Source organism: Pteropus alecto, unplaced genomic scaffold (assembly GCF_000325575.1).
Source record: "Pteropus alecto unplaced genomic scaffold, ASM32557v1 scaffold101, whole genome shotgun sequence".
In the NCBI taxonomy this organism is placed as follows: Eukaryota; Metazoa; Chordata; class Mammalia; order Chiroptera; family Pteropodidae; genus Pteropus; species Pteropus alecto.
Window position 1 is genome coordinate 7,849,980 of NW_006432945.1, and position 19,026 is coordinate 7,869,005.

At 40.9% G+C, this 19,026-nt stretch overlaps 1 protein-coding gene across 1 annotated transcript in view; it reads right to left on the reverse strand.

Annotated features, from left to right (window-relative positions):
* RGL1 (ral guanine nucleotide dissociation stimulator like 1) overlaps positions 1-19,026 on the reverse strand; it is a 142,151-nt gene that overhangs the window by 51,236 nt on the left and 71,889 nt on the right. The window contains 1 exon segment of the mRNA XM_025043882.1: positions 4,377-4,454. Coding sequence (XP_024899650.1) covers positions 4,377-4,454 — 78 coding nt within the window.

Below are 19,026 nucleotides of genomic sequence, written 5' to 3' on the forward strand. Positions count from 1 at the left end.
GTAGAGAATGCGGGCAGAGATGTTTTCCTTTGTCACAGAAAATGAGTTTCTTGATTTCCGAACAGTGGCAAGTTTGGGGATTGTAGAAATAAACATGATAGGCCTTATTACAGCCATCGGTCTAGTGATTATATCAAAAAAATCACTGGATGGCAGAGATTCCAACATCTAGATGCCTTAGAAGTTAAATTCCTTGCAAAGGAAAGAATTCTTGTTTTAGCGAGATAACTTTAAAGTTTCTCGATATTGCACAAAGCCTGACCTGGGCACACTTGGGGCTGGAGTTACAAGTGGGAGTCACAGTACAATCTGATTCTTTTGAAATGCATAAAGAACACTAGTCACTTGTGGTCTAAGACACCAGAAGCCAATCTTTCATCCTGACTGGTTCATCTGTCATTCCACGTTTTCCTTCTTTTAAGTCCTTTTATTCTCTGCAAGGTCGATTAGATCCATATTTAGAAATACAGGAAAGACTGTTATCTCAGGACTCGGGAGCCTGTATAACATGTAAGCCTTGCTCTGTGCTTACAGCAAAAACTGAAGAACCAAACAATAGCTGAGCATTTTTCTGTCCACGGTTAAACTCAACAGCGATTTCCCACCCCCACCCCCATCCTACCCCTAACTCTCCAAAACTGAAGGCATCTGCCCTAAAACAGGATGTTTACTTCTTAGAATGAAACTGAATTCCTGCCGTCTGTTTCCCACCTGAAATCACAAGACAGAGTCAAAGCAAAGGAAAACAAAGGTCGTTTTGCCATCCCTCGCCTTACCCCACAATCTGGTGCTTTGACTCAGCTCCTCATCGGTGACCATGGTGAGCACTTGTGAGGTCACGATTAATAACAAGTCAAAGAAGCTGTCTATTTGTTCTTCCTATTTTATCAAAACTGGTTCCATAGTCTTTCCAACAGCAAAAAGCAGTCAAGGGTACTTCCCAAATATTCAATATAATATTTGGACTATATCTCTGTTTCTTGACATTTATTTTTATTTTTAAAAAGGTAAAGAGAAAGCTAAATAAATTTTATCCTGGACATCATTAAACTTAAAAGAACCTCAAAGATCATATATTCCAAGCACTCAATTTTCAAGTAAGGAAAGTGAAACAGAGAGGTAAAGTGACTAGGTCATATGGCTGGTAAGTGACAGAGTGATCAGGGAGGAGCTTGAATCTGAGTTCTCCAGGCTCCTTATCCAGGGCCCTTCACCTTCCATGAGGCTGGCATTTGAGTCACCTAATCGTAAGAAGGGATATCAATAAATAAATTTTCAAATAGGCATAGTCCTATTTTTACATATATTTATTCATAAAGATAGTTCTCACTTGAGGATGCAGCCTCATCACCATATAGCAGTGTTTCTTACATAAGCACCATTGTCCTTTAAAGTCAGATAATTCTCTATTGTGGGAGATGGAGGACAGTCTTGTGCATTATAGAACATTTCACAGCAATCTTGGCTTCTACCTACTGGATGCCAATAACATCCCCCCACCAAGTTGAAATCAAAATTTCTCCAGATATTGCCAAATGTCCTGAAGGCAAAATCGTCCCATTGAGAACTGCCATACAGCCTTATCTCCTACACATCTTGTAGTCACCAGGAAGCCTTCAATCGGTGCCACAAGCCAGATGCCAGAGCTCTGGGGTGCTCAACACACTTTCAATACGTTCCATGTGGAATGGAGAGGGTGCTCCCTTGATTTCGCTCTCAGAAAGACAAAGCAGGGACTCCGTCTAGTCATAGAAATAATAGAAATAATCTTTTTTTTTTTTTAGGAAAAAAAAAGCAGAAAGATAACAGCGTAGTGAGACGACAAATTATAAAGGCAGTCAGAGTGGGGGCGGAGAACCGTGAGGAAGACCATGGTGGGGGAAGCGGAAGACAGAGGTCAGCAGGGAGAAGGGACTTTGGCATTCCAGCATTTGCAGGACAGAGCGACCCATTATAAAATGAAGTGGCATATTTTCACCAGGCCTAATTTTTTAAGAAGGCAACTCGGTGTGAGGAAAAGGGTCAAGAACTTTCTACTAATTCATTGTGAGGCTCTAATTCATTGACCACTGTCCCCAGACGACGGACCCCTCAGGGGGGTGCTGTGTGAAGCTCTTTGTCAAGGCCTCCTGTGCTTCAAACTGTAAAGCCCTGTGAAACAGCTTATCCTGGAGCTTCACCCACGCTGCTGCTCCTGGTGTACAATGAATTTCAATGAAGTTTTATAATAACGGGCCTTTAAAACAATGAGCATGACTCTTCACATCCAGGGTACAAATTAATTTTCTTTAACTGCTAAATCCCAGAAACCTATTTAATCTCAAAACACCCCCTGGGAAACAGAAAAGCCTTGGATATTTTTCAGACTGTAACTCTCCTCGGAGCATTCAGGTGGCTAGTTGAATGGAAGCTCTAGATTTGACTTAATTCCCAAATACGTGGATAACAACGTGCTCATTTCTGAGTCTGGTCACAGGTCGAGTTTACATCGGACAAGCTGGCCACTCAATTCTTAAAGTATCTCTTCTTTCGTATATGCTTAAAAATATTCATTATAAAGAAGTTCTTTGTAAAAAATTATTATCACAGTTAATTTGCATGAATAACAAAAATTAACAATAATAAAACCCCTCTAATTCTATGATTCTCAAAAGTGCACAGCAATCGCTTGAGGATCTTGTTAAAATGCAGATTCTAATCTAGGTCTAGGTGGGGCCTGAGATTCTGCATTTCTTAGTCCCCAGGTGATGCTGATGCTGCTGGTCCACTGACCACATTTTAAGCAAGAAGGCGCTAAGTCTATTCTATTCTCCAATATCATCTATCTCATTATTTTCCTCCTCTACAAGCTTTTTGGGACTGACTGTCCACTGCTTACTAGGGAAAGTCCAAATTCTCTTGTAAGAAATTAGAGCCACTCACGGTATAACACCAATCTAGCTTCAGCTCCAATAACTGCACTCACCCAACCCATACACACCGTGAAGCAGCCACAATGATTCTGTGCTGTTCCCCAAATGTCATGTACATGCGTGTCCCTGATCTGGTCCCACTGTTCCTTCTGCCTGGATGGCTCTACCACCGAATCTTCACCATCCTTCAAGGCTGACCTCGAATGTCACCTCCAAGAAGCCTTCCCCAAACTCTCTAGGAATAAAGTATTTGTTCCACTCACCACATCTCACACTTGGCCTTCAAATATCTATCTGCACTGTTGTGTCTGGTTTCCTGGAGTTATAGCTCACCCAAGAAGAGTATACGACGACCTGAAGCCTAATTTGGGAGTTAAAAAGACACTTTTCTAACCTTCACATCCCTGGCTCCTTAAGAAAAAGCTGATCAGTCGATCCTTTGATTTAAAAATTCTATAGGATCACACTTTCAGTTCTGAAAAAAATATCTGCCACGACGAGTGGCTTCAGGCACTCTGACTTGTAGCTCATCTACACAAGAACGGCACTGCTATCGTGGGGGCCCCGCCCCTGCATCCTGGATGTTTCCTGCTTGACTCCGAGATCATTCTCATCAGCATTAACTATCTTCCGCAGAGCCAAAGTAAGCCTTTAAAAACACAAATCAGGCCACAGCACTGTTCTCCTCAAAACCTCCTAAGTGCTTCTTTCTTCCTCAGAACAAAATTCAACGCCCTTCTCAAGGCCTTTGGGTCCCCACGTAATCTAGGGCCCCGACTACCTTACAAATCTCATCCTCTAGCAAGTGCCATTTCGCTCACTGGGTACCAGGCTCACTCCCCTCCCGCCGTAGCCTTGCCCATATTCTCTTTGCCCCGGATATTCACGAGGCCTAGCCTGCACCACATCCAGGTCTGAGGCCTAGCCTGCACCACATCCAGGTCTGTGCTCCGTGTCACCGGATCAGAAGCCCGGATATTCACGAGGCCTAGCCTGCACCACATCCAGGTCTGTGCTCCATGTCACCAGATCAGAAGCCCATTCTTGGTACCCTCCATGAATCAAGCGTTCCACCCGGATCTAGCCCCCTTTCCTCCTTCATCCTTTTTTGTGTGGATTCTTTATTTCGTGTGGATTCTTTGTCTTTCTCTCTGCTAAAATATCAACTTCATAAGAGGTAGGACTTAATAATTTTGTTCATGGCTGTATCCTTTAGCACAGGGCCTGGCAGACAGTAGGTGCTCAATACATTTTTACTGGATGAGTAAAGGAATACGTTAAATAGTAAATAATAATAATAATAATAATAATAATAATAATAATAATAATAATTCTATGCTCTTATGTAAAATGGGGAAAAAAAACATGGCAACATTCCAAAGGAATAAAAAAATTCAAACTGCGTTCTTTCAAGAGAGTAAGTCTTAACTGAGGGCTTGCAATGCAGAGAAGAGACAGACTCACTTCCTGATCACCGTCCTTGACTCTGATGAACTTTGGCTTCCATCGTCTTCACAGTTTGGACTTGTCAGGTTTCCATACCTTCACAGATGAAAACAAACAAAACCCAGTCAATAATGCTGCAAAGCAACTCTGTTCAATTTCAACCACAAAATAACAGTTACTCTTTTCAGGAGTAATTAAGGAAAAACATCTTTATAAAACAGCATCAAAAAATGAGACCGTATGGTTGATATTGACTTAATGGGTTTATCTGTATATTCTAAACAGAAGAGTGATTTCACAATGAATTACGCTACTTAAAACTTTCTCATAATACATCACATCATTTGAATTTTGTAAATGGAATCGGGACTTTCGTCTTAGCAGGAAAATCAGATATTACATCATCTTTCATGAGCTCTCGAGCACACAAGCCTATACTCCTGCCCCTCTGCTGTATCCATCAGATGCGACTCTGCTTGAATAGTTTTCACGTCCGTGCCACACATGAGCACAAAATAACAACTCCACCCTATGCTTAATGACTGTGATGTCTTTGAGGGTGAGTCCCATTGGAAAAGGGTTATGGAAATAATTCTGGACCCTCAAGCAAAGGGTGGGATAGAGACAAGGACCGAAGAACAGAATTCTCATGACTCGGTAACCAGGATTGCAGCTGAAGGTGCTCTGAGGTCAGGCTGATCTAGACACAGCAACTACAGAAGGGGGACACAGGCGTACAATATTTTGGAAAGCAATAGGTGCTTCAAACTTTAAAATGTGGCTCATTACACACTCAAAATTTACTACATAATTGATCGGTCCCGAATTACACTGTTAGCTATTCTTCCAACTCTGTATGTAAGCAAGCCTATTTTCATACAAATATATTATGTTTAATTTGGATCAGAATGTACATGTAGTAAGTTTACTTGAAATTCTTCAGAAGGAGTCTTTATATGAACTTATAATGCCTAGACTATTTCTGCAGTTTCTCTTCCCATCAAAGAAGAAGTCAGAGATTCCTTGGAGTTTCCCAAGCTGGCAGTCTGTCCCAAAGCTTTGATAATAGAAATTCTATAATTAGTGGGTTTACATTTTTAAAGAGCACACTTTTGTCTTCTACTAATGGGATTAAAGGTCCCACTACCCTTATGGTTCCTGGTTCCCAGGATTTACAAATCCTTTTAAAAATAAAAGCCCACCATCTGGTTGGACCGAATGCAGTCCATCTGGTCCCCTTATCTCCTGTCCGTAGGTTCCAGTTTGTGCCCTTAGGCTTTGCCCCTCCTCCCACCCACCTGCTCCTTTGTCGAGCTCATCAGCCTTATGGACTTCTTGGCCTCCAGAAAATATTTTCCACTGGCCTCCGCCCTCCCTGTTCCTCTTGCTCTGTCCTGCACCTGCTATTTAGAGGGCTTTCAGATCATATAATATCTGATTTTCATACCCTTTGCTCTTCCAAGATAAGAATTTGGTCAGATTTGCTCAGCCCCATGTGAGCAAGGCAGCGATGGGAAATGAGATTCCTAGTAAATAAACAAGTGGAAGTTCTGGCTCTCTCGTTGGCCATCGTAGTAAGCCACTTGCTCACTCTCTCTCGCAACAGGTTTCGTGGTTGACTCAAGTAGGAAAGGTTAAGGTGGGCGCAGTGAAGAGTGGGCTCTCCGAAAGCCACCGTACCTTCTACCTATCTGACGAGCGTGATCCATAAACTGCCAGTGACTAAAATCTTTGTTTTTGTCACATTCGTGTTAGTCTATTAATTCTCCCTCTGGTTATTCTGGAAATATTGCATCTTTTATCTTCCAACTGGGAGTTATGAGAGAGAGAAATAAAAAAGGAAAAACTCTTACCAGGAAAAGACGTGCATTTTACTGCACCTGGGATTTTTTCTTTTCAGAGATGTCTAACTAAAAGTTTCTGGATCTTCCTATTCCTTGTCTTGACTTTAGCTTCTCACCCTGCTGCCCTTTCTCTGCCTTTTTCAGACTCAAAGCTGAGTGCTGGTTGGGATGGCACTGACATCTCTCACAGTTCCTCTCCCAGCATGTGATGCCACAGGACAGTCAGATGGTGTCAAGAAGGACAAAGCAGCCTACACTGGTGAGAGGAGTTCTCTCTCGTTAATCAACCTGATACTATCTCCTCAGGACATGCACTGAGATCACACGGATATTTCTCCTGGCCATCAGAGTACAGGTTCAAAGTCAGGACCAGATTGATTTTTTTTAATGATAATTTGGAGACCGATGAAAAACATCGTTAATAATGCATGAGTGGCAGAGCACGTGGTCCAGGTGCTCAGGTGCAGACATCTCTAACTTTGCTCCATCTAACAGGCATAGCGTTGGCCACTGGTTGGGAGCAAATAAGTCATTTCGTGGGGTTCCCTAAGCAGACATGAAAACAGACTTCCCAACTACAAGGTTCAAATTTGTCTCTGCAAAGGTACCATCTGGCTTTATGTGTATTCAGGTGTCTTGATCTGTCGGTGCCCTTCATTTCTAAAGGTTCGGGAGCAAAAGGAAGTTTTAGGACAGCCGTAATTATTCCAAAAAGTCTAAAATTAAAATGCAAAAAAATAAGGTTTTAAGATCTTAAAGCAGAAATTTCGAGGGTGTAAGCACTATGAAAATGCAAAAAATGTAAATGCAATTTTACAAAGGAGACCTTTAGAAGTGAGATATAATTAAAGTGCCTATAACCCTCTGGAACTTAATGGACTGGGATTAATTGCCCTTGAATTTTTCTTATCATTAAGGAGAATTAATGCTTTACAGTAAGGAAGCTAGACCAGCATTGGAATCAAAAATTCTTTAATGTTCAAGCTAGGTCATTTGAGAGTCCGTTTTATGAGATTAACAGTGTTTCTTTGATGTTTCCTGGACCCTCTCATAGCTTCTCATCAAAAACCAAAATCAAGTTCAATTCATTTACTCCAGAGAAGTAAATAAAGGGTGTTTGAGTGTGTTTAATTAATGGCAGTAAAATAGCTACAGACAAGCCTGTCAACAACGTCACCTCCAATTTCTGCAAAGCCTCGCCAGGATTTAAGATCAAAGCTTCAACCTCTTAAGGAGACTTACCAATGAGCAGCTGCCCTTCTTTGCATGATAACTCATAAAACTTAAATTAAAACACAAATTGTCAGAATGACTTTTAACATGATGTTCTCTGTACTGCCTTAAGCAATTATTTACTGCGGCCTAAAAATTACTAGAAAAAGAAGAAGAAAAAAACCATAATGTTTAACTGGTTGCTAATATTTAAACAGGAAACAGTTTTTTTCCAGAAGGGATAGATATATTATTTGGAGCCCATCTGGGCAGATGAAGTGTTTAACATGCATTTGAAGGAAGACTCAGGGGCATTTGTGGTTCAAAGAAACCCTGAGATAAAGTTGTCTCCGGGGACAGTCTTTCTGGTGGGGTGACTTTCTATCATTTGCTCCCCAACGGAAAAGTCTCAGTAACCCCAGACCAGGATGGGGGTAACCCTGAAGGACTTTTCAGGCTCTACTTGATTCTGGTAAGTGATCCAATAATAATAGCAATTAATAATTATCAAAAGCTTGTTATATGCCAGATACTCTGCTAAGCACTTTATATGAATTTTTTTTTTATTTAAATCCCATAATAATCCTATAGGGTGGAATTATGATTATTCTGATTTTAAAGATGAGAAAATGAGGTCCAGAGAGCTTAAGTAATTTGCCCTTGAAAATGCAGCTAATAAGTGGAGCAGGGACTTGAACCTTGACAGTCAAACTTACAAGCTTCTGGGTTAGCGCCCTACCATACAAGCTATAGCTATTCTGTTTATTTTATGTCTCCCCCCACCAGGTTATAAATTCTTTGAGGTTAGAAACCTTCAGCTTTTCATTCATTCACTAAGTCAAACATTCTTTCACTCATTTCATCCTCATTCAATGAATATTTCTTAAGGCCTGTCCAGGTACTATTCTGGGCATTGGGGGATACAGCAAACCAAAGCCACTGATTTCATGGAGCGTGACTGTCAAGGAGGGAGACAGGAAACTAATAATTAGTTGATATATACTCAGCCAGAGAGTGAAAAGTGCAATGGAGAAAAAGAAAGCTGGTAAAAATGATCAGACATGACTGGAGGGTCAGAAGTGTCTGCTTCATGTGAGGGGAGGTCCAATGCGAATAGGACAATTAAGTAAAACCCTCCAGAAGGTGAGGGCGTGGGCTACAAATTATCGGTCTCCAAATTATCATGCAGTTCTCCCCAGGAAGAGTCTTGCAAGCACGGAGGAGAGCTGGTGCAAAGGCCCAGCAGCGGCGGAGGGATGGTGTGCTTAAGGGACACCAAGAAGGCCAGAGAGGAGGGCGCAGAACAGAGTAAGCCAAGGGAGAGAAAACCAGGACATGGAGGTGACAAGGACAGATCGTGAGGGCCTGGCAGGTCATGGTAAGGACTTTGGTTCTACTCTTTTATCCTGTTTCCTGCTATATCCCCTGAGCCTGGACTAGAGCCTGCTCTTAGTGACACTCAGTAAACATTTGCTAAATGAATTGATACCTCTACTTCCATGAATAAAAGGCAGGCTGGGGAGGGAAGAGTAGGAAAGAAGCTACTCACTGGGGATGATGAGAGAACAGAGCGGAGGAAGTCAAGGAAACAGAGACCTCACATGAAGCTGCTGGCTCAAAGACCTCTGGGCCTCTGCTTTCCTAACAAAGCCCAGCCTACGAACATCGGAGGCGTTTTCCTTTAATCGACCTACAAAAACATAGGTCAGGTATGAGAAAAATGTTCAGAAGCCGACCGTGACTCAGGAGAGTGACACGGGCGAAATAGCCTGCAGATGTCTAGAACACCAAGTAAAGCCTTGATTAAGACTGTGGACTGAACCCTACCGATCAACAAGAGGGTTGTTTGCAATCACTCTAAATAATATCCTCCACAGTAGGCACCTCTCCACCCGAGTCTGACCTGAGAACTGGGTTGTAGCCACCGAGCCCACCTTGGAAAGCTCTTGCTGCCACCGTGGAGCCGGTTGTTCAAGGACGGGACAAAGGGGCCAGCATGCTTTCTGCTCATAAGGTCTGGTTCTCTAGGTGAAGTTTTCCCATGATTAGAAAAAGTTAGAAGACTCAGAAAGAGCATCCCTCTTCCCCTCCGGGCATTTGTTGTGAAAAGTCCCCCACCTTCCTTGCCCTTGGATTCACATCACTCCTCAGTGGTCCCTGATGGTCAAGGCAACGTTAACGGCCAAAAAAAAGTACCTGGTATTTCTGTTCCACTTGACAGTTACAAAATGCTGTAAATTTTCCTCGAGAATACTACCTTCATCGATAACCACAACCCCACAACTGCCTAAAGAGGAGACCAAGAAAAGGATGAAGATTTTATAATCACTATTCATACAGAGAAAGAAAACAGAAAGGTGTCTCTTGCTATAACTTATTTCTCATCTAAATTTATAGTTATTTCCTAAGCACGACGGCTTTCGTGCCCTGACTGTACGCTTTCTTCTACTGTCCATTCCAAAGCCTCACCACCATTCCTCTTCTCTGGCCCATTTTCTGCCCCTACAGCTGGGCGGCTCACCGGTACCTCCTCCTTCCACTGCCGGTTCATGACAATTCTAAACAATCGACTGCAAACACACGTCGTTAGCACGCTACGAGCCTGAGGCTGCAGTGAAGGATGACAGAAAACAAATCAGGCCCCGTGCCAGGGAGCAGGCAGCACGCTGACGATCGGAGCATCCGTTAACAAGTCGAGATTTGCTCAGGTTTAAGATGAATTAATGCCTTATTAACAAATCGGTCCGAGCCTGTGGCTCAGTTTTCCCCAACCACCAAAAGCTGCTACTGCAAAGCTTTTCAAGAACCTTGTGAAAAATGCTACGCAAGGCCACGCACAATGAATACGGGGTTAAGATCATGGAATCCCATCATGGTGAGGACTGCTTTCTCCTGTGATTACAAAACCTCAACAGGGTGTCACTCTGTCTGAACTGGCACTCACCGGCAACCTTGGCAGAAACCAAAGGCAAAAGAATTATGTTTCTCAGGACTAAGGGCCTGATATCATTCTCAAGGACTAGGTTTACACACACACACACACACACACACACACACACAGAAATGTCAGAGAAAAGTGATTAAAAAAAGCATAAAGTAACTCAAAAACAGCCAGTCCCTTTTCCTTTTAAAGATTCAGAGATAGACCTTGTATTAAACCATTAAATTCACTTTAATGTAATTAATGATTTTACTTTTTGGAACCATAGTTAAGATATTTGCCCCATCATGATATATAAACTAGGAGCAGTGCCCTCCTCTGACCTGTAATGGCCACCTACCTGTCCCTTATCACCCATGCTAGGGAGACTTTGCTTGGGCAGAGGAGGGTCATAACCCAGCATCCCTTATGGATGGACATACAGATATCTGAGAACCCCCAAATAGTTTGCAAAATCTGACGATGAGTTTTTACCGTAGAGAGGGTCCACAGTTTTTAGCAAATTCTTAAAGGAGTTTATGATCAACCCCTCCCACCAACTGCTGAAAGATGGTCAAAAAAACGGCATTAGATTATGAAAGCTGAATTTAAAATTTTCCAGTTACCATTCGAAATACATGCTCTTTGCCTTTTAATTTTTTATCCGTTTTGTTTTTAGTCTCCAAACAGAAGCATGTTATTTTAAAACCTGCTGGGCAATTTGGTATTCTTTTCTAAAAAAGAAGAATAACTGCATGTCCTGCCTCCCTTTTCCAAGCGAAATCTTTAAAAAAGAGCTACTTCATAGAAACATTTTTATCTCATTTCGGGAACAGAAGGTTAGCCTGGTTGTGATCTGTGGGGAAGTCTGACAGGATCCGTTAGTGTCTACTTTAACAGGCCTATTGCTGCCACCTCATAAAGCTAGGGTTCTGCAGTTGCCACATGCTCCCACGGAGAATTCCCACGGTGCTGCTGGGTGACGTGGGGTCTGTTTGGCAAACGGAAGTAAAGATTTACCAGAGACAACTGACCCAGCAGAGAAGAGAACTTATTTCCATTTTCCCTCTTGTGATTATGGTTGGCTGTAATTCTAAAACAGGACCAAATTAAACTTCTCTGGTCAACCCAAAGCAATAGCACAGATACAGGGAGAAAGAGTAACATGGTGAGGCTAAGCCCCATCCTTTGTGTCCACCCGCACTTCCAGGAGTGTGTGTGTGGGCTACAGCTGAACAGGCATATTATCCTGAACAAAGCCAAGGTCAAAGTCAACCAACAACTGACCTTCAGCTTCCTTGAGCCCGTGAGCCAGTACTAAGTTTTTGGAGGCAATCTCCCTCACAAGAATTTCTTGTTTCTTATCACATTGTGAACAATGTCTCTAATAAATCAAAAAGTGTACTGGTATTGTGTTAGTTTTCTACTGCTGCCACAACAAAGTACCACAAACTCAGTGGCTTAAACAACACAAATGTATTAATTTGTAGTTGTATAGGTCAGAAGTCCGACAGGAGTCTCACCGAGCTAAAATCAAGGTGTCGGCAGGTGTTCCCTTACAGCCTCTGGGATATAATCCATTCAATTGTCTTTTCTAGCTTCTACAGGCTCCAGCTCTCCTTGGCTCGCAGCCCCGCTCCTTCATCCTCAAAACCAGCAATACGGCATCTGACTCTGTCTCTATCCTCAGATCTTTTTCCCTCTTTTTTTGCCTCCACCTTTCCTGTGTAGGGACCCTTGTACCCACCCAAATAATCCAAGATAATCTGCTAATTTTAAGGCCAGATGATTAGCAACGTTAATTCCATCTGCAACCTTAATTCTGCTTTGCCATGTAACCCACATATCCATAGATTCTGGGGAGTAAGACTGGATGTGTTTGAGGGCTGCTATTCTGCCCACCAGAGGTGGGTATGTAAACTATTATAAATGTTAAGTCTTCTATAGTTTTATTATCTAAACTGTTTTTCTGCATCTAACAAAGAATGAACCAGAGAGAGCATGGGACCTTCATGAAAGGCACACTCTACAAAAGTTTCTCACATATCCATAGGTTCTGGGGAGTAAGACTGGATGTGTTTGGGGGCTGCTATTCTGCCCGCCAGAGGTGAGTATGTAAACTATTATAAATGTTAAGTCTTCTATAGTTTTATTATCTAAACTGTTTTTCTGCATCTAACAAAGAATGAACCAGAGAGAGCATGGGACCTTCATGAAAGGCACACTCTACAAAAGTTTTCAATGGTTTTTTTGATGTTAGAAGCATTTCAATACCCAAAGATTCTCACAGCCCTCGTTATAATCCTCTTTTCTTTTTTATCAGAAAATATTTTCATATTCCTCACAGTCACTGGAAATATGATCTGAGTCCAATTTATCTTTCAGCAATCTGCTTTTTTAAAAAAAACTCATAACATATATACCATTCAAGGGTTTTCTTGCCTAAGGGGTCATGCACATACAAACCTAGAGAAAATCTATTTAAACTCATCTGCTACAACAAAAATCTTAAGAAACAGCCTCCATTTTCTAAGAAATTCTCGCCTTAGTCAGGCTATCCAGTATGTCTGTATTTTGAGCTAGAAAAGGAAACAAAGCAATGTGAGAATTTCCTGAAATCCTCACTCTGTGAGTGGGATGAGCATCCTGGAGCCAACTGACCGATAAATCTCAACTTTTTCATGCACGGTGGGACAAAAAACTAAATGGATGAACCACTCTATCTGCTTCCACTTGATCTTGTGGGGAGTTGGAGTTGCTAAAATAAATTAAGAAAATAGTATGGCATTATTTTGAAAAACTTTCCTATGTAAGTATGGCATTATTTTGAAAAACTTTCCTATGTAAGTAATAGAAGTGAGACCTAAAAAACTCTTTGAAGAAACAAAAGTGTAGGAAAAATTGTGTCATGAATTTAATTGTAACATTTAATTTAAGCGTTACTTCTGTAAGAGACCAGCACCTGAAGGTGACGTGTGGTCGCCAGTGTAAGCTGCTGTGAGGCCCCCGAAGTAGGTGGATTCCAGTATCTGCTCCCTCGAGCGCCCTCTGCTCATTACTCCCTCTCCTTGGGCTTGTAAGAGCAGAGGGAAGATATTAGAAACCTCGCCTCCTATGAAAAGAGAAGAGAGTAAGGGAATCCCAAGAGCACTGCATGTCAGCACAAAGCCAGGAATACTTGGCAAGTGCCCAGTCTAATTCTAGAACGAAGTAAAAAAACTTAATTATTTTTAAGTGAGGTTTAACAAAAAGTAATTTGGAACATATTGTATGCATCCCAAAAATGCTTACCCAGCTTCTCATGCTAAGAAAGCGTTTGAAAGCTGAATGGATTCGTGTTATAAGCTTTTGAAAGGAGGTTAACTACGACAACCTCGCTGCTCCCAGGGCAAAAGCATTTCTCTTAAAAGTGCCCATTCAGTCAAGAAAATGACATCAGCCACAGACAGGGAGAAAATATTTGCAAAAGACATATCTGACAAAGAACTGTTCTGCAAAATATACGAAAACTTGTAAAATTCAACAATGAGAAGAAGAAGAACCTAATTAAAAAATGGCCCAAAGAGAACTTCCATTTCTGGTCCATCATGTGAGGAGCTTAGATGTAAGCACGCCATCCTGATGACAAGTAAAAAGCTGAACAAACTGAAAACACAACAACTCTTCTTAGAACCATCACAGAGGTCAGAGGGCAAACCATTACCCTCCAAAACCTGAAACGACAGGAAGACAGGTATAGAGAATCCCTCCTTATTGGAAAATAAACCTATACGGGAACCAGAGCCCGGGCAGGAAAACCCAAACTCTGATGAATTGCTGGAGCTCAAGTGTGGACAAGTCTGAGAGACAAAAACTACAGACAAGCCACCACAGTAAATATCAGAGAAAAAATCTCCTGGTGCTTCCAGCAATGGAAGGGAAAAAGAATCATTTTGAAATATACCAGAGCACTCTGTTCTTCTTAACAAGGCCTGCCCTCGGGGGACACTAGTCAACTAGAGCCTAACCTGCTGAGGTTTTATCAGAGCCTAACCTACATAGAGAAGGAAAATACCCATCTCCAGGCCCCCCTACGCCTCCTTTCCCTCAGGGAGGAGAAGAAAAAATCAGAAGCGCTGATGAAGTTCACAGTCCAGGGGCACAGGCTGACCATAACACTGAAATCACAGGACTACAGAGCAACTGAGAGTCAACTCATCTTTGACAAAAGAGCTAAGTCAATACAGTGGAGCGAAGATAGTCTTTTTCACAAATGATAGATGATGGAACAACTGGACATCCGCACGCAAAAAAATGAATCTAGACGCAGAATTTGCACCTTTCACGAAAGTTAACACAAAATGGATTACAGACCTCATGTGAAACATAAAACAATAAAACTTCTAGAAGTTAACATAGGAGAAACCCCTTGACAACCTTGGGCATGACAATGACCTTTTAAATATAACACCAACGGCATGAATCATGAAAGAAAAAACTGATAAGCTCGACTTCGTTAAAATTAAAAGCTTCTGCTCTGCAAAAAAACCAGTGTCATAATAATGATAAGACATACCACGGACTTGGAGAAAGTATTTGTAAAAGACACATCTGATACGAGACTGTTATCCAAAATACACAAAAACTCTTAAAACTCAACAATAAGAAAACAACAAAATTAAAAAATGAGCAAAAGGCCTCAAAAGAGGCCTCACCGAAGAAGATACACAGAGGAAACACATGGAAAGATGTTCAATACTATATGCCATTAGAGAGCTGCAAATCAAAAATACAGTAAGATACCACTATACACCTATTAGAATGGCCAAAATCCAAACACAGACAATAGCAAATGGTGCCAAGGATATGGAACAGGAAGTCTCATTCACTGCTAGTGGGAACGCAAAATGGCACCGCCACTTTGGAAGATAGTTTAGCAGTTTCTTACAAAACTAAAAAACTCTCTTCATATGATCCAGCATTCTTGCTCCTTGGCATTTACCCAAAGGATCTGAAAACTTACGTCCACACAAAAACCTGCACATGGATGTTTATAGCACCTTTACTCATAATTGCCAAAACCTGGAAGCAACCAAGATGTCCTTCAGTAGATGAATGGATAAATACACTGTGGTCAATCCAGACAATGGAATCTTATTCAGCAGTAAAAAATGAGCTACCAAGCCATGAAAGGACAATGAAGAAGCCTTAACTGCATGTTACTAATTGAAAGAAGCCAATCTAAAATGGCTACGTACTGTATGATTCCAACTATATGACATTCTGGAAGAAACAAAACTATGGAGGCAGTAAAAAAAAAAAAAAAAAAATCAGTGATTGCCTGGGATGGGGGTGAGGAGAAAAAAATACAAATAGGCAGAACACAGTAAATTTTTAGGACAGTGAAACTATTCTGTATGACACGATAGTGTTGCATACATGACATTATACATTTGTCCAGACCCACAGAATGTACATCACCAAAAGCGAACCCTAATGTAAACTATGGGCTTCGGGTGATAATGATGTGTCAGTGATTGTAACAAATGTACCACTCCGGTGGGGGATGCTGATAGCGGGGGCATGTGCGGGGGCAGGAGGTATATGAGAACTCTCTGTACTTTGTACTCAATTTTGCTGTGAGCCTAAAAATTCCCAATGAAGTTTATTTTTCTAAAAAAGTACACAATGAGCCCTCACTGCCTTGCCAGTAACAGTACGAGTCTATAGATTTATTTCTCTCGCCCACTAAAAGTAGGCAGAGGCTGGGTAATGTTCACTGTTGTGCCTTCCAATGCAAGTGCTTATAAGGGCGTGAATAATAATAACTATTGTTTATTTGTTAGACAAACAGTTCCTAAGCACCTACTGCTAGATACCATTCCTTTCTACGGGTATGAAAGTGAACAAGACAGACATGGCCTCTGAGTAGGGGAGACAGTCCAGAAATAAACAAGATAAATAAGAAAAGATCATTTTCAGTGGTATGTGCCATGAAAAAAGAAAAACTAATGGTAATCTCTTAAGCACTTAATATTGGCCAGCCACTTTACCAATAACTTTATATTATCAAACTTAAACCTCATAATAACCCTCTAGATTAAGATTATTTTTCATTCTCATTTTATAAATAAGGAAGTGGAAGCTAGCAAGATGAAGTAACGTGCCCCATGTTGCAGAGCTTGTAAGGGGGGCAAACTGGACTCAAATTCATTTTCTGACTCCCAGCCCTCGTTCTGGACCACACATAAATCTCAAGACTAAAAAAAAGACAGGAAAACTGCTTCTCCCATAAAGTATCCTAAAACTCTGAAAGGAAAGGGCATCATATTTGGCACTTATGACGAAGTCTGTGGAAATAAATAAAATGTTTTCATTTTATATTTGATCAACTCCTCTATGCTGCAGAGGAACTGACTTCAGTAGAGAGGACAGCTCCCTTTCTCGCTGGCTGTCGGTGCATCATCCTTTTACGTACGAAGGTGTTACTACTCCAGATGTCATAAAGTATGGATTTAAGATTGTTATCCCCACAGTGGCAACATATGTGCATAAATCCTCCCAAGCTGTCTCATTTGTATATGGCCCGTCCTCCAAGAAGAGTCCTCTTTGGGAAGCAGCAGATTCAGGTTAAGGATCTGTTCTGAACACATCAAATAAACAGAAACACTCCAGACACACATATACAACAGTGACCTTTGATGGCCCATGACCTATGAAACCTCCTAAGATCACTGGCCAACATCCAGTTTTCTTTGGGTTATTTCCACCCACCCACCCCTCCAAATCCTGTCCCATTGATTCTGTCATAGAACTTAGCCTTTATCTCCCAAGAACTCTATCAATTTTAATTGCATACTTTTATTTGTATGCTGATTTAATGTTACTCTCCCCTACTAACCACTAAACACAAAGAGGGCAAGAGTCATGACTGGTTTGTCCACTGTATGGGGTGTCCACACGACACCCCATGTAGTACATGGTACATATTACACACTTGGTAAATATTGTTTGAATACATGAATGAATGAATAGAAGCACTGATGTTCAAATGAATTGCTCACAACTGTGTGAAGGGAGTGTCCCTCAAGAAACGCAGTTTCCAAGGAAAATCAATTGAAGTAGCAGAGAAAAGGATAGCTGAAGAGGATTCCCAAATTGCCCTTTACATATGACATTAACAAATTACAGGAAGTGATATGGTACGCTTGGAGAAAGCTTCCAAGCCAGGGAAAAAAAGTGGTTTTAATTCCAGCTCTACCACTTACTGATTGAATGTTTCTGAGTCTCAATATCTGCATCTATAAACATGGGAGCGATATGATGATAAATGAACTAAATGAGATAAAGTCTGTGAAAATGTATGGCAAGCAAACATGGGGAGAAGAAATAAGTTCAAAGACCCACTGAATTAGTCTCTTCTCTGTGACCTAAGCAAGCAAATTCAAGCCAGATTGGTCTTAAAGCATAATGTTTATGGATAGCTTCAACTTTAATCCTCTCCAGAAGTCTTCCACTGGGAGAACTCACTTGAAATGAAGGGGTAATTCAGATTATTGCTCAGTCTTTTCCAAACTGTGACCTGAGTGCCATTAATGACTTAGCATAAGTTCCTGGAGACATAGTTCACCCCTATTCTGCTTGTTCTTGAATTTTGCATACTTCAGATATCATAGATGCAGATCAGAGAAAGAGAATGATCAAGAAATATTCCAAGAGTAGCTAATGTGATAGCTGTCTGAGAAAAAAAAAATCTAGATATTTGTACGAACATTTTTTTGGTTCTCAGTGAGAATTACTAGCTGACTTAACTTTCTCCTTACATTTGATGCTGAGTATTTTCAGTAGAACATAACTCTCTTATTATTATTATTTTTTAATGGCATGGTGGGAAGAATACATTTTTAAGTAGAATGCATGTTTGAAGTTAGAGAAGATAAAATCTCAAAGCCCCAACACAAATAGCTAAGCTACAATTCAAACTTTCTCTTAGATAAAAAGGAAGCCAGTGAGCCCTAGAACTAACTCTGAGCCATGGTGAAAAGCACAGAAAACAGTATTCCTTGTGAATCGTTGATCACCCCAAGTACAGGATAAAGCAAATACATGGAATTGGCCACCTGGGACTTCAAACCACTGTCTACTGGTCAATCACAAATGCTCATATTAACGGAATTAAAAAAAAAATAAAAACTATAAAAAGATTTTTTTTAAAAAAAAAATCACAAGAAGCAAATAGTTCCATGAGAGAAAAGCCACATGATTTGGTCTTAAAGAAAATCAAAGCTTGATTTCAAATAAGCTTTTCTCTGGGGAGAAATAAACACTGTAGCATCTGCCTTCAATCCACTCTTGACTGGATAGGATTAGTACATCCTATAATAACTGCTCAGTGTTAAATTCACAAAAGATAAACACTCTATTATTAAGAAACCAAAAGAAATCATTTTAAAAATTATACCAGCGACTCACAAATAGGTCTACCATAATTTCCTAATAAGAAAATAGTATATCAAGTTTATCTTTGGGAAAGGTAAGTTCATGCAACTTAATAGCTTACCTTCCAGTTATAGACATTAACCCCCACTCCAAATCAATTGAAGAATCTGCATTTTGGTTAAACTGAAACAAAGATTAACATCTGGTCATGAGATCTAAGTGCGAGTAGGAAATGGAGTGAGAAAGACATATTCATGTTGCGTATGTATCTGGA